Source organism: Scyliorhinus torazame, chromosome 21 (assembly GCF_047496885.1).
Source record: "Scyliorhinus torazame isolate Kashiwa2021f chromosome 21, sScyTor2.1, whole genome shotgun sequence".
NCBI classification, from domain to species: domain Eukaryota; kingdom Metazoa; phylum Chordata; class Chondrichthyes; order Carcharhiniformes; family Scyliorhinidae; genus Scyliorhinus; species Scyliorhinus torazame.
The window spans coordinates 57,142,423-57,155,655 of record NC_092727.1 but is presented as its reverse complement, the minus strand read 5'-3'; the positions used below and the strand labels follow the sequence as shown (position 1 = coordinate 57,155,655).

Below are 13,233 nucleotides of genomic sequence, written 5' to 3'. Positions count from 1 at the left end.
AGGAAAAGGACAATGTTGTCGAGGAGAATACTGAGATACAGGCTACTAGACTAGAAGGGCTTGAGTTTCATAAGGAGGCGGTGTTAGCAATTCTGGAAAGTGTGAAAATAGATAAGCCCCCAGGGCCGGATGGGATTTATCCAAAGATTCTCTGGGAAGCTAGGGAGGAGATCGCTGAGCCTTTGACTTTGATCTTTAAGTCATCTTTGTCTACAGGAATAGTGCCAGAAGACTGGAGGATAGCAAATGTTGTCCCCTTGTTCAAGAAGGGGAGGAGAGACAACCCCGGTAACTATAGACCAGTGAGCCTTACTTCTGTTGTGGGCAAAATCTTGGAAAGGTTTATAAGAGATAGGATGTATAATCATCTGGAAAGGAATAATTTGATTAGAGATAGTCAACACGGTTTTGTGAAGGGTAGGTCGTGCCTCACAAACCTTATTGAGTTCTTTGAGAAGGTGACCAAACAAGTGGATGAGGGTAAAGCAGTTGATGTGGTGTATATGGATTTCAGTAAAGCATTTGATAAGGTTCCCCATGGTAGGCTATTGCAGAAAATACGGAGGCATGGGATTCAGGGTGATTTAGCAGTTTGGATCAGAAATTGGCTAGCTGGAAGAAGACAAATATGGGAAATATTCAGGCTGGAATCCAGTTACTAGTGGTGTACCACAAGGATCTGTTTTGGGCCCACTGCTGTTTGTCATTTTTATAAATGACCTGGAGGAGGGCGTAGAAGGATGTGTGAGTAAATTTGCAGATGACACTAAAGTCGGTGGAGTTGTGGACAGTGTGGAAGGATGTTCCAGGTTACAGAGGGACATAGATAAGCTGCAGTGCTGGGCTGAGAGGTGGCAAATGGAGTTTAATGTAGAAAAGTGTGAGGTGATTCATTTTGGAAGGAATAACAGGAAGACAGAGTACTGGGCTAATGGTAAGTTTCTTGGTGGTGTGGATGAGCAGAGAGATCTCGGTGTACATAGATCCCTGAAAGTTGCCACCCAGGTTGAGAGGGTTGTTAAGAAGGCGTACGGTGTGTTAACTTTTATTAGTAGAGGGATTGAGTTTCAGAGCCATGAGGTCATTTTGCAGCTGTACAGAACTCTGGTCCAGCCGCATTTGGAGTATTGTGTGCAATTCTGGTCGCTGCATTGGAAAGGGTGGAGAGGAGATTTACCAGAATGTTGCCTGGTATGGAGGGAAGATCTTATGAGGGAAGGCTGAGGGACTTGAGGCTGTTTTCATTGGAGAGAAGAAGGTTAAGACGTGACTTAATTGAGGCACACAAGATGATCAGAGGATTGGATAGGGTGGACAGTGAGAGCCTTTTTCCTCGGATGGTGATGTCTAGCACGAGGGGACAGAGCTTTAAATTGAGCGGAGATAGATATAGGACAGATGTCCGAGGTAGGCTCTTTACTCAGAGAGTGGTAAGAGCGTGGAATGCCCTGCCTGCAACAGTAGTGGACTCGCCAACATTAAGGGCATTCAAATGGTCATTGGATAGACATGTGGACGATAAGGGAATAGTGTAGATGGGCTTTAGGGTTGTTTCACAGGTCGGCGCAACATCGAGGGCCGAAGGGCCTGTACTGCGCTGTAGTGTTCTACGTTTTATGTTCTACAGAGACTTGGCTGCAAGGGGGTCAGGGCTGGGATCGAAATATACAAGGATATGTGTCCTATCGAAAGGACAGGCAGATGGGCAAAGAGGGCAGGGTTGCATTGTTCGTAAGGAATGAAGTTACATCGATAGCAAGGAGCAATATAGGATCAGAAGGCATAGAATCTCTGAGGGTAGAGTTGAGCAATCGCAAAGGTAAAAAGGCTCTGATGGGAGTTATGTACCGGCCGCCTAGCAGTAATCAGGATATGGAGCAGAATAAATCAGGAGATAGAAAATGCTTGTAAAAAAGGCAATATTACAACAATCACGGGGGACTTCAATATGCAGGTGGCCTGGGAAAATTAGGTTGGTAGTGGATCCCAAGAAAAGAAATTATGGAATGTCTAAGGGATGTTTTTTTGGAGCAACTTGTGGCAGAGCCTGTTAGGGAACAGGCAATTCTGGATTTGGTGATGTGTAATGAGGCAGCCTTGATTAGGGAACTTAAGGTGAAGGAATCCTGAGGGAGCAGTGACCTCAATATGATAGAATTTACCCTGCAGTTTGAGAGGAAGAAGCTGCAATCAGATGTAACAGTATTACAATTAAATAAGGGTCACTACAAAGACATGGGGAAGGAGCTGGCCAGTGCTGATTGGAAAAGGAGCCTAGCAGGGAAGACAGTGGAACAGCAATGGCAGATGTTTTTGGGGGTTATTCTGGAGGCACAACAGAAATTCATCACAAGGAGGAGGAAACATGCTAAGGGGAGGACAAGGCATTCATGGCTGACAAGGGAAGACAAGGACAGCATAAAAGCTAAAGAAAAAGCATACAAAGTGGCGAACATTAGTGGAAAGCCAAGGATTGGGAAGCCTTTAAAAGTGAGCAGAGGACAACTAAAAAAGCAATAAGGGGGGAGACGGTGAAGTATGAGTGCAAGCTAGCTAGTAATATAAAGGAAGATAGGAAGAGCTTTTTTCAATATATAAAAGGTAAGAGAGAGGCAAAAATAGACATTGGACCACTGGAAAATGTGGCTGGAGAAATATTAACAGGGAACAAAGAAATGGCAAACATACTGAATTGTTACTTTGCATCAGTTTTCACGGAGGAAGACACCAGTGAGACGTCAGAGCTCCAGGTGAACCAGTTGGCAGAGGTGAGTGCAGTGACCATCAATGAGGAGAAGGTTCTGGGGAAATTGATAGGCCTGTAGGTGAATAAACCACCTGGACCAGATGGACTACACCCCAGGGTTCCATAAGAGATAGCTGAGGAGAATGTGGAGGCATTGGTGATGATCTTTCAGGAATCACTGGAGTTGGAAGGATCCCAGAGGCTGGAATGTAGCTAATGTGACACCACTGTTTAAGAAGAGAGGGAGGCAGACGATGGGAAATTATAGGCCGCTTGGCCTGACTTCGGTCATTGGTAAGATTTTAGAGTCCATTATTAAAGATGAGATCGCGGAGTACATGGAAGTGCATGATAAAATGGGACTGAGTAAGCACGGCTTCAAACAACAAAGAACAAAGAAAAGTACAGTACGAAGTCTTACAACACCAGGTTAAAGTCCAACAGGTTTGTTTCGATGTCACTAGCTTTCGGAGCGCTGCTCCTTCCTCAGGTGCTATCGATGTAACTTCATTCCTTACGAACAATGCAACCCTGCCCTCTTCACCTGAGGAAGGAACAGCGCTCCGAAAGCTAGTGACATCGAAACAAACCTGTTGGACTTTAACCTGGTGTTGTAAGACTTCGTACTGTGCTCACCCCAGTCCAACGCCGGCATCTCCACATCAAAGAAAAGTACAGCAGAGGAACAGGCCCTTCCGCCCTCCAAGCCTGCGCCAACCATGCTGCCCATCTAAACTAAAATCTTCTACACTTCTGGGGCCCGTATCCCTCTATTCCCATCCCAGGGGAGGTCATGTCTGACAAATCTGATAGAGTTCTTTGGGGAAGTAACAAGGAAGTTAGACAAAGGAAAACCTGTGGACGTGATTTATTTGGATTTCTAGAATGCCCTTGACAAGGTGCCGCTTAGGAGACTGTTAAATAAGTTAAGAGCCCATGGTGTTAAGGGTAAGATCCTCACATGGATCGAGGTGTTTTGGGCCCAGTGTCAAAGGAAGGATGTGCTGGCCTTGGAAAGGGTCCAGAGGAGGTTCACAAGAATGATCCCTGGAACGAAGAGCTTGTCGTATGAGGAACGATTGAGGACTCTGGGTCTGTACTCGTTGCAGTTTAGAAGGATGGGGGGGGATCTTATTGAAACTTACAGGATACTGCAAGGCCTGGATAGAGTGGGCGTGGGGAGGATGTTTATCCTTGTAGGCAAAACTAGAAGCAGAGGACACAATCTCAGACTAAAGGGATGATCCTTTAAAACAGAGATGAGGAGGAATGTCTTCAGTCAGAGGATGGTGAATCTGTGGAACTCTTTGCCGCAGAAGGCTGTGGAGGCCAAATCACTGAGTGTCTTTAAGACAGAGATAGATAGGTTTTTGATCAATAAGGGATCAAGGGTTATGAGGAGAAGGCAGGAGAATAGGGATGAGAAAAATATCAGCCATGCTTGAATGGCGGAGCAGACTTGATGGAGAGTGTGGCCTAATTCTGTTCCTATGTCTTCTGGTCTTATTGAGTGTTTGAGAACAAAGATCTCCACAAATTCCTAGTGTATAGAGCAGTATTCGTCACCACACTCCTGTACTGCAGTGAGACCTGGACTGTGTATCAGCGACACAGGAGCATGCTAGAGAAATTCTATAAGCTGAATCCTCCACATCCAGTGGGATGACCACCGGACAAATGCTAATGTCGTTCTTAAGCCACATCCGCAAACGTTCAGGCAAAATTCCTGCTAAATCAATTTTGATGGACTAAAAAACCATCTCCCCACCAAATCCTGTACTCTCAACTCTCAAATGACCAACATTCCAGGGAGGACACAGTAAATGCTTCAAAGAGGCTCCAAAGGTTTCTTTGAAACACGGCAGTATTGACCTCAATAACTGGGAGGAGCTTGCTGCTTATTGTTCAGAATGGTGACAACTTGTCCATCAAGCTGAACCACGCTTTGAGTTACAACATCTTAATGATGAGGCAGGAGGACAGCAGGGAAGTGAAGAAGGGAAGAAAATCCTGCATTCTGGATCGCATTACCTCATGGAACCTCCTGCCCCATTTGGCAAATAGAAACTCCAGGTGGAATGCAGATCCAAACAAGGGGGCAATGAGATGAAAAGTGGTTCATATGATAACCAGAAATTGTTACTCCCAGACACAAAACAATTAATCAATTATTCATTTTTGGGATATTTGTAAAGCCTTCGTTTTGGAAAACCTTTTGATCTTGGTTTTCCTGTGAGATGGGCACAGGAAGAGGATCTTTTTAAGAATGGAACACAGATAGCACAGAGGCAGATACACATTTGGAAATGGAGGGAGAAAATTCTGTTTGCTCAGTGTCCCTTTGGCAATGTAGATTTCCCAGGGGTAAACAGCACCCTGTAAACAACCCATGCAAATTCCTCCAGCGATATCACTGAACAAAGCCGCACAGGTCATGTGGATAGCTGCCCCTCCCGTGGATCCAGGAAGGGTGGCAACAAATGACTGCCAAAGTCAAAGGGTCCATAGTGAGAGTGGTTCCATCCTGGGCTTTACAGCAGGACACAGATAGATTCCTTAAATTGAGCAACATCATCCAGTGAAGTTCGTCACATACCTTTTACTGTTGTATCATTTCGTGGTGGTACGTTGCACAGACTGAATTCAATAACCGTGTATATTTCAACACACTAGAATAAAGCAACTTCACATACAAAGCAAAGTTCATCTCATCCATTGTTAACCTCTCAAATACCTGGACATTCAGGAGTTTCAGTACTGTTGCCCTGAGGTCTCTGCGTCCCTCAAAAAGATCAAGTGCAGGGCAAGACATCACCCATAAAAGTAACATGTTCAGACAACTGTAGAATGTGGAACCAACCAGGGGATTATTTCCATCTGATACTTACAGACATCTGCCTCATATTTAGCCGATCAAAATAATGAATCAGTCCATCCTTTTGATTCAGTGGGTAACCAAATCCAGCAAGGTGAACTTCATCGCAATAGTTCAGACCCAGCGTGATGGCTAAAAACCCTGTGGTTGGGTGGGATCGTCTCTGTGGATGTGAAAAAAAAAAATTAATATATGTAGCAAAGCGAAAGGCTTTAGCTGGATATGAATATGGCATGGAGAAGAGTGTATGAGGGAGATGGATGGAACAGAGAGGACCACAAAGGAAAATAATAAAATGAGTTAAAGTCCGCTGAATGGCGCTTTTAGCAGGGTGTTTCTCGGTGCTGTTTTCTTGGCCTCAAGGAGATTCTCTCCAGCCATGTCGCACTTAGAGGGCTCCTCACAAATTGGGGCATCATTTTGGTGCCATTACACCTGACCAACCATTTGTGGACCAGGACTAAATGGCGCACTGACACGGTCTCCCAGGGTTGATGCCCGGGTGCCAGGTGAATCTGGTGAACATGTTTAAATGAGCCATATGGTGAGGGCAAGTGAGGCAATATCCAGATCGCGAGGTCTCACGAGATTCCATTTCGAGCATTGCAAATCTCGGAAGAAGCCTCTAGCGAGATTCAATGGCCTCATCTCAACACCAAGCTGGGTGCAATAAGGCCAATGAATCGTTCTCATAGAGTGAGAAGCATGGAGACAGCAGAAAATGAATTTGATTTGATTTGATTTATTGTCACATGTACCGAAGTACAGTGAAAAGTATTTTTCTGCGGCCGTGGGAATGCACATAGTAGACAAAAAGAATAATCAGCAGAGAACATTGACAGATGGTACATCGACAAACAATGATTGGTTACAGTCAGGAACAAGGGGCCAAACAAAGCAAACACATGAGCAAGAGCAGCATAGGGTGTCATGAATAGTGTTCTTACAGGGAACAGATCCTCCCCCCCCCCCCCCAATTGGGTCAGCCCCTCCCTCCTCTGCTGTGGGGCGGTCCCCTGTTATGGAGGCGTTCTTTGGTGTGAGCATTCTCTGTTATGGGGGAGACTGTGGTGGGGGTCTTTGGTGGGGGTCACTGGTAGAGGGTCTCTGATGTGAGTCTCTGATAGTGGTCTCTGGTGGCAGGATCTGCTCGGGTAAACCTTGGGGTTTCACCACTTAGGCCACAGCATCATGAAGGGAGAATAATGAATCAAAGCTTCAGATGGTTTGTAGAAGCTGTCAATCACAGACCATGGGCGTCATTCTCCGACCCCCCGCCGGGTCGGAGAATCGCCGGGGGCTGCCGTGAATCACGCCCCCGCTGGTTGCCGAAGTCTCCGGCAGCGGAGATTCGGCGGGGGTGGGAATCCCGCCACGCCGGTTGGCGGGCCCCCCCCCGCTCGATTCTCCAGGCCGGATGGGCCGAAGTCCCGCCGATAAATTGCCTGTCCCGCCGGCGTAAATTAAAGCACCTATTTACCGGCGGGACAAGGCGGCGCGGGTGGGCTCCGGGGTCCTGGGGGGGCGCGGGGCGATCTGACCCCGGGGGGTGCCCCCACTGTGGCCTGGACCGCGCTCGGGGCCCACCAATCCGCGGGCGGGCCTGAGCCGTGGGGGCACTCTTTCCCTTCCACCTCCGCCACGGTCTCCACCATGGCAGAGGCGGAAGAGACTCCCTCCACTGCGCATGCACGGGAAACTGTCAGCGGCCGCTGACGCTCCCGTGCATGCGCCGCCCGGAGATGTCATTTCCGCGCCAGCTGGCGGGGCACAAAGGCCGTTTCCGCCAGCTGGCAGGGCGGAAATTCCTCCGGCGCGGGCCTAGCCCCTCAATGTTGGGGCTCGGCCCCCAACGATGCGGAGCATTCCGCACCTTTGGGGCGGCGCAATGCCCGTCTGATTGGCGCCGTTTTGGGCGCCAGTCGGCGGACATCGCGCCGTTTCGGGAGAATTTCGCCCCATAACTAGAAAGCTATGAAAGGGTTGGGGGCGTTACCCTCTTGGCACGCTAAATGGATGCAAATGTGTCATTGAGATCCATCCCCCTGCCGTTGTGCGGGGTTCGGAGTATCGGAGCACCACGATCGGTTCAGCGCCAGGCGTTGATCCCGATTTTGCCCCGACGCCCAATTCTCCGTCCCACCAGGGAACACGATCCGTACATCCCGGGGCAGAGAATCCAACACTATGGGCAGGATTCTCTGATCCTCAGGCTCCGTGTTGACGCCGTCGTAAATGCTGTCGCGTTTCTCGACGGCGTCAACATGGCCTCATGAGCAGCAATTCTGACCCCTACAGGAGGCCAGCACAGTACTGGAGTGACCCACGCTTCTCCAGCTGCTGATGCCCGCCGTCAAACGGGCGCCGCGGGTCTGCGCATGCGCAATGGGACCGGCACCAATGCGCAGTGGCTCCCTTCTCCGCGCCGGCCCTGACGCAACATGGCGTCGGGCTACAGGGGCCGGCGCGGAACAAAAGAGGCCCCCAGCCCGAGAGACCGGCCCGCCGATCGGTAGGCCCCGATTGCGGGGCAGGCCACAGCCGAGGCCCCCCCGGGGTCGGACACCCCCCCTCCCCCCCCCCCCCCTCCCCCCCCATCCCCACCAGGCCGTCCCCGGCTGCATCCACGCCGAGGTACCACCGGGTAAGAGCAGGTGTGAACGACGCCAGCGGGACCCTGCTTTTTTTGAAAGCCGCTCGGCCCACCCCGTGCCGAAAATCGCCGGGGGGGGGTGGGAGGGGGCGCTCTGCGCCGGTGACAATTCTCCACTCTCCGGAGAATCGGCGGACTGGCATCAGGGCGGCGTGGCGCGATTCCCGCCCGTCTGTCGATTCTCCGGCCCGGTCCCGGGGTGAGAGAATCCCACCCTATATATTTCAACAGCAACTCAACTGACCACTAGTCCAGGAACAAACTGTTAAGCCACTGCAACCTATTCGTAGCAAGTAGCCTTTAATAGACAATAATAATTTGATTTGAAAGAGGAATGCAGACATTCTGAAAGCAACTTTTGTAATGGATGTGATAATGCAAGCTTCTTTGGGGTGAGGTGAAATTTAATTTGGACAAGTGAAAATTCTTCTACATTTCCTGGGTCCGTGTCCCTCTATTCTCATCCTATTCATGTATTTGCCAAGATGCCCCTTAAATGTCATTATCGTCCCTGCTTCCACCACCTCCTCCGGCAGCGAGTTCCAGGCACCCACTACCATCTGTGTGAAAAACTTGCCTCGTACATCTCCTCTAAACCTTGCCCCTCGCACCTTAAACCTATGCCCCCTAGTAATTGACCCTTCTACCCTGGGGAAAAGCCTCTGACTATCCACTCTGTCTATTCCCCTCATAATTTTGTAGACCTCTATCAGTCGCCCCTCAACCTCCTTCGTTCCAGTGAGAAAAAACCGTGTTTATTCAACCGCTCCTCATAGCTAATGCCCTCCATACCAGGCAACACTCTGGTAAATCTCTTCTGCACCCTCTCTAAAGCCTCCACATCCTTCTGGTAGTGTGGCGACCAGAATTGAACGCTATTCTCCAAGTGTGGCCTAACTAAGGTTCAATCAGCTGCAACATGACTTGCCAATTCTTATACTCAATGCCCTGGCCAATGAAGGCAAGCATGCAGTATGCCTTCTTGACTACCTTCTCCACCTGTGTTGCCCCTTTCAGTGACCAGTGGACCTGTACACCTAGATCTCTCTGACTTTCAATAGCCTTCTACCATTCACTGTATATTCCCTACCTGCATTACCTCACATTTGTCCGGATTAAACTCCATCTGCCATCTCTCCGCCCAAGTCTCCAAACGATCTAAATTCTGCTGCATCCTCTGACATTCCTCATCGCTATCCGCAATTACACCAATTTGTGTCATCTGCAAACTTACTAATCAGACCAGTTACATTTTCCTCCAAATCATTTATACATACTATGACCAGCAAAGGTCCCAGCACTGATCCCTGCGGAGCACCACTAGTCACAGCCCTCCAATTAGGAAAGCACCCTTCCATTGCTACTCTCTGCCTTCTATGACCTAGCCAGTTCTGCATCCACCTTGCCAGCTCACCCCTGATCCAGTGTGACTTCACCTTTTGTACCAGTCTACCATAGAACATAGAAAAATACAGCACAGAACAGGCCCTTCGGCCCACGATGTTGTGCCGAACCTTTGTCCTAGATTAATCATAGATTATCATAGAATTTACAGTGCAGTAGGAGGCCATTCGGCCCACTGAGTCTGCACCGTTCGTGGAAAGAGCACCCTACCCAAGGTCAACACCTCCACCCAACACTAAGGGCAATTTTGGACACTAAGGGCAATTTATCATGGCCAATCCACCTACCCTGCACATCTTTGGACTGTGGGAGGATACCGGCACACCCGGAGGAAACCCACGCACACACGGGGAGGATGTGCAGACTCCGCACAGACAGTGACCCAAGCCGGAATCGAACCTGGGACCCTGGAGCTGTGAAGCAATTGTGCTATCCACAATGCTACCGTGCTGCCCTTAAGAACAAATAAATCTACACTATATCATTTTACCGTAATCCATGTACCTATCCAATAGCTGCTTGAAGGTCCCTAATGTTTCCGACTCAACTACTTCCACAGGCAGTGCATTCCATGCCCCCACTACTCTCTGGGTAAAGAACCTACCTCTGACATCCCCCCTATATCTTCCACCATTTACCTTAAATTTATGTCCCCTTGTAATGGTTTGTTCCACCCGGGGAAAAAAGTCTCTGACTGTCTACTCTATCTATTCCCCTGATCATCTTATAAACCTCTATCAAGTCACCCCTCATCCTTCTCCGTTCTAATGAGAAAAGGTCTAGCACCCTCAACCTTTCCTCGTAAGACCTACTCTCCATTCCAGGCAATATCCTGGTAAATCTCCTTTGCACCTTTTCCAAAGCTTCCACATCCTTCCTAAAATGAGGCGACCAGAACTGTACACAGTACTCCAAATGTGGCCTTACCAAAGTTTTGTACAGCTGCATCATCACCTCATGGCTCTTAAATTCAACCCCTCTGTTAATGAACGCTAGCACAACATAGGCCTTCTTCACAGCTCTATCAACTTGAGTGACAACTTTCAAAGATGTATGAACATAGACCCCACGATCTCTCTGCTCCTCCACATTGCCAAGAACTCTATCATTAATCCTGTATTCCGCATTCATATTTGTCCTTCCAAAATGGACAACCTCACACTTTTCAGGGTTAAACTCCATCTGCCACTTCTCAGCCCAGCTCTGCATCCTATCTAAGTCTCTTTGCAGCCGACAACAGCCCTCCTCACTATCCACAACTCCACCAATCTTCGTATCGTCTGCAAACTTACTGACCCACCCTTCAACTCCCTCATCCAAGTCATTAATGAAAATCACAAACAGCAGAGGATCCAGAACTGATCCCTGCAGTACGCCACTGGTAACTGGGCTCCAGGCTGAATATTTGCCATCCACCACCACTCTCTGACTTCTATCGGTTAGCCAGTTCATTATCCAACTGGCCAAATTTCCCAATATCCCATGCCTCTTACTTTCTGAAGAGGGACCTTGTCAAAGGCCTTACTGAAGTCCATATAGACAACATCCACTGCCCTACCTGCATCAATCAACTTTGCGACCTCTTCGAAAAACTCTATCAAGTTAGTGAGATACAACCTCACCTTCACAAAACCATGCTGCCTCTCACTAATACATCCATTTTCTTCCAAATGGGAGTAGATCCTGTCTCGAAGAATTCTCTCCAGTACTTTCCCTACCACTGACATAAGGCTCACCGGCCTGTAGTTCCCTGGATTATCCTTGCTACCCTTCTTAAACAAAGGGACAACATTAGCAGTTCTCCAGTCCTCCGGGACATCACCTGAAGACAGTGAAGATCCAAAGATTTCTGTCAAGGCCTCAGCAATTTCCTCTCTAGCCTCCTTCAGTATTCTGGGGTAGATCCCATCAGGCCCTGGGGACTTATCTACCTTAATACCATCAGGCTCTGGGGACTTATCTACCTTAATAATCAAGAGAGATAGTGAAACATTTAGTGGTATTGCCAAAGATTAATTACACACTGATATTGCAGTTTGATCTCAGAATTTGTTAGCTTCTTACTCCAGAAGAGATCTTTGTACAAAAAACATTTATTGATATTCTAACTGACAAAGACATAGCGAGTTATGAATAGACAATAAATATTTGATATGAAAGAGGAATTTCTGAAGGCAACTTTTGTAAGGGAGGAAATAATGGTAGTTTCTTGGAGATGAGGTGAAACCTGAGATGAGGTGGAAAGACATAGCTCGAGCTGCCATCTACTTAGTCATTTCCCTCAGTGAACGGCATCACTGTGACACACCTTCTTTTATACATGCTCAGTAATTATCATCAGGGGTAACCCTTCACCGGCCATCATGCTGTGTGGCACTACAAACCTGCGAAATGGGATAGACTTCAAACAGATCTAACGACTCAAGACTGGGCACCCAGAAGACCATAAGACATAGGAGCAGAATTAGGCCACTCGGCCCATCGAGTCTGCTCCGCCATTCAATCATGGCTGATATTTTCTCATCCCCATTCTCCTGTCTGCTCCCCATAACCCCTGATATCCTTATTACTCAAGAACCTATCTATCTCTGCCTTAAAGACACTCAGTGAATTGGCTTCCACAACCTTCTGCAGTAAGGAGTTCCGCAGATTCACCTCCCTCTGGCTGAAGAAATTCCTCCTCATCTGTTTTAAAGGATCGTCCCTTTAATCTGAGATGGTGTCCTCTGGTTCTAGTTTTTCCAACAAGTGAAAACATCCTCTCCATGTCCACTCTATCCAGGCCTCGCAGTATCTTGTACATTTCAAACAAAGAACAAAGAACAAAGAAATGTACAGCACAGGAACAGGCCCTTCGGCCCTCCAAGCCCGTGCCGACCATACTGCCCGACTAAACTACAATCTTCTACACTTCCTGGGTCCGTATCCTTCTATTCCCATCCTATTCATATATTTGTCAAGATGCCCCTTAAATGTCCCTATCGTCCCTGCCTCCACTACCTCCTCCGGTAGTGAGTTCCAGGCACCCACTACCCTCTGCGTAAAAAACTTGCCTCGTACATCTACTCTAAACTTTGCCCCTCTCACCTTAAACCTATGCCCCCTAGTAATTGACCCCTCTACCCTGGGGAAAAGCCTCTGACTATCCACTCTGTCTATGCCCCTCATAATTTTGTATACCTCTATCAGGTCGCCCCTCAACCTCCTTCGTTCCAGTGAGAACAAACCGAGTTTATTCAATCGCTCCTCATAGCTTATGCCCTCCATACCAGGCAACATTCTGGTAAATCTCTTCTGCACCCTCTCTAAAGCCTCCACATCCTTCTGGTAGTGTGGCGACCAGAATTGAACACTATACTCCAAGTGTGGCCTAACTAAGGTTCTATACAGCTGCAACATGACTTGCCAATTCTTATACTCAATGCCCCGGCCAATGAAGGCAAGCATGCCGTATGCCTTCTTGACTACCTTCTCCACCTGTGTAGCCCCTTTCAGTGATCTGTGGACCTGTACTCCTAGATCTCTTTGACTTTCAATACTCTTGAGGGTTCTACC

The 13,233-nt window shown here is 48.2% G+C and overlaps 1 protein-coding gene across 5 annotated transcripts in view; it reads right to left on the bottom strand.

Moving 5' to 3' along the window:
- Nucleotides 1-13,233, bottom strand: part of LOC140398299 (CMP-N-acetylneuraminate-beta-galactosamide-alpha-2,3-sialyltransferase 4-like) — a 189,815-nt gene that overhangs the window by 31,687 nt on the left and 144,895 nt on the right. For 4 of the 5 annotated variants that reach the window (XM_072486823.1, XM_072486821.1, XM_072486822.1 and 1 more), the window contains one exon: nucleotides 5,635-5,784. The exons of the other annotated variant lie outside the window; for it this stretch is intronic. In XM_072486823.1, coding sequence (XP_072342924.1) covers nucleotides 5,635-5,784 — 150 coding nt within the window. The remainder of the gene's footprint in view (nucleotides 1-5,634; nucleotides 5,785-13,233) is intronic. 5 annotated transcript variants of the gene reach the window in all.